This window comes from Eimeria mitis, genomic scaffold, assembly GCF_000499745.2.
Source record: "Eimeria mitis Houghton genomic scaffold, Emh_scaff257, whole genome shotgun sequence".
In the NCBI taxonomy this organism is placed as follows: Eukaryota; Apicomplexa; class Conoidasida; order Eucoccidiorida; family Eimeriidae; genus Eimeria; species Eimeria mitis.
This window is the reverse complement of record NW_013570910.1, coordinates 17150-17560: the sequence shown is the minus strand read 5'-3', so window position 1 is coordinate 17560 and position 411 is coordinate 17150. Positions and strand designations below refer to the sequence as shown.

General features: G+C 42.3%; 1 protein-coding gene across 1 annotated transcript in view; it reads right to left on the bottom strand.

The window, feature by feature from the left end:
- Positions 1-405: 405 nt before the first annotated feature.
- The window catches only part of EMH_0005640 (microneme protein, putative), a gene marked incomplete at both ends in the record, with an annotated part of 4333 nt that continues 4327 nt past the window's right edge, over positions 406-411 (bottom strand). Inside the window, one exon of the mRNA XM_013497264.1 lies at positions 406-411. Within this exon, the coding sequence (XP_013352718.1) occupies positions 406-411 (6 nt within the window).

Sequence of the window (411 nt, the reverse complement as noted above, 5' to 3'; positions counted from 1 at the left end):
TATATATATATATATATATATATATATATACATATGACATGCGTGCCAACATCTCTTTAAAAAACGCATCGATGAATTGAGAGAAAAGAAAAAGAGCAGCAAATTAAATTAATTTATTTTCTTTTTTTTTTCAGGTGTACATACACCAGAAAAAAAAAAGAAAAACAAACCGCTGTCTCTATCATAAACCCTCATCATTCTCTTAAACAACAAACAACCCACACTACACTGTCCGCCACTCTGCTGCTGCAGCAGCAGCAGCAGCAGCAGCAGCAGCAGCAGCAGCAGCAGCAGCAAGAGAGACAAGTGTGCTGCTGTTATGTGCAACAGAGCTGGAGACGATCCCAGCCCGAGCAGCTAACACTGTGGGGCCCCACTGCCTCTCACCTCATCAGCTGCTGCTGTCTAGCT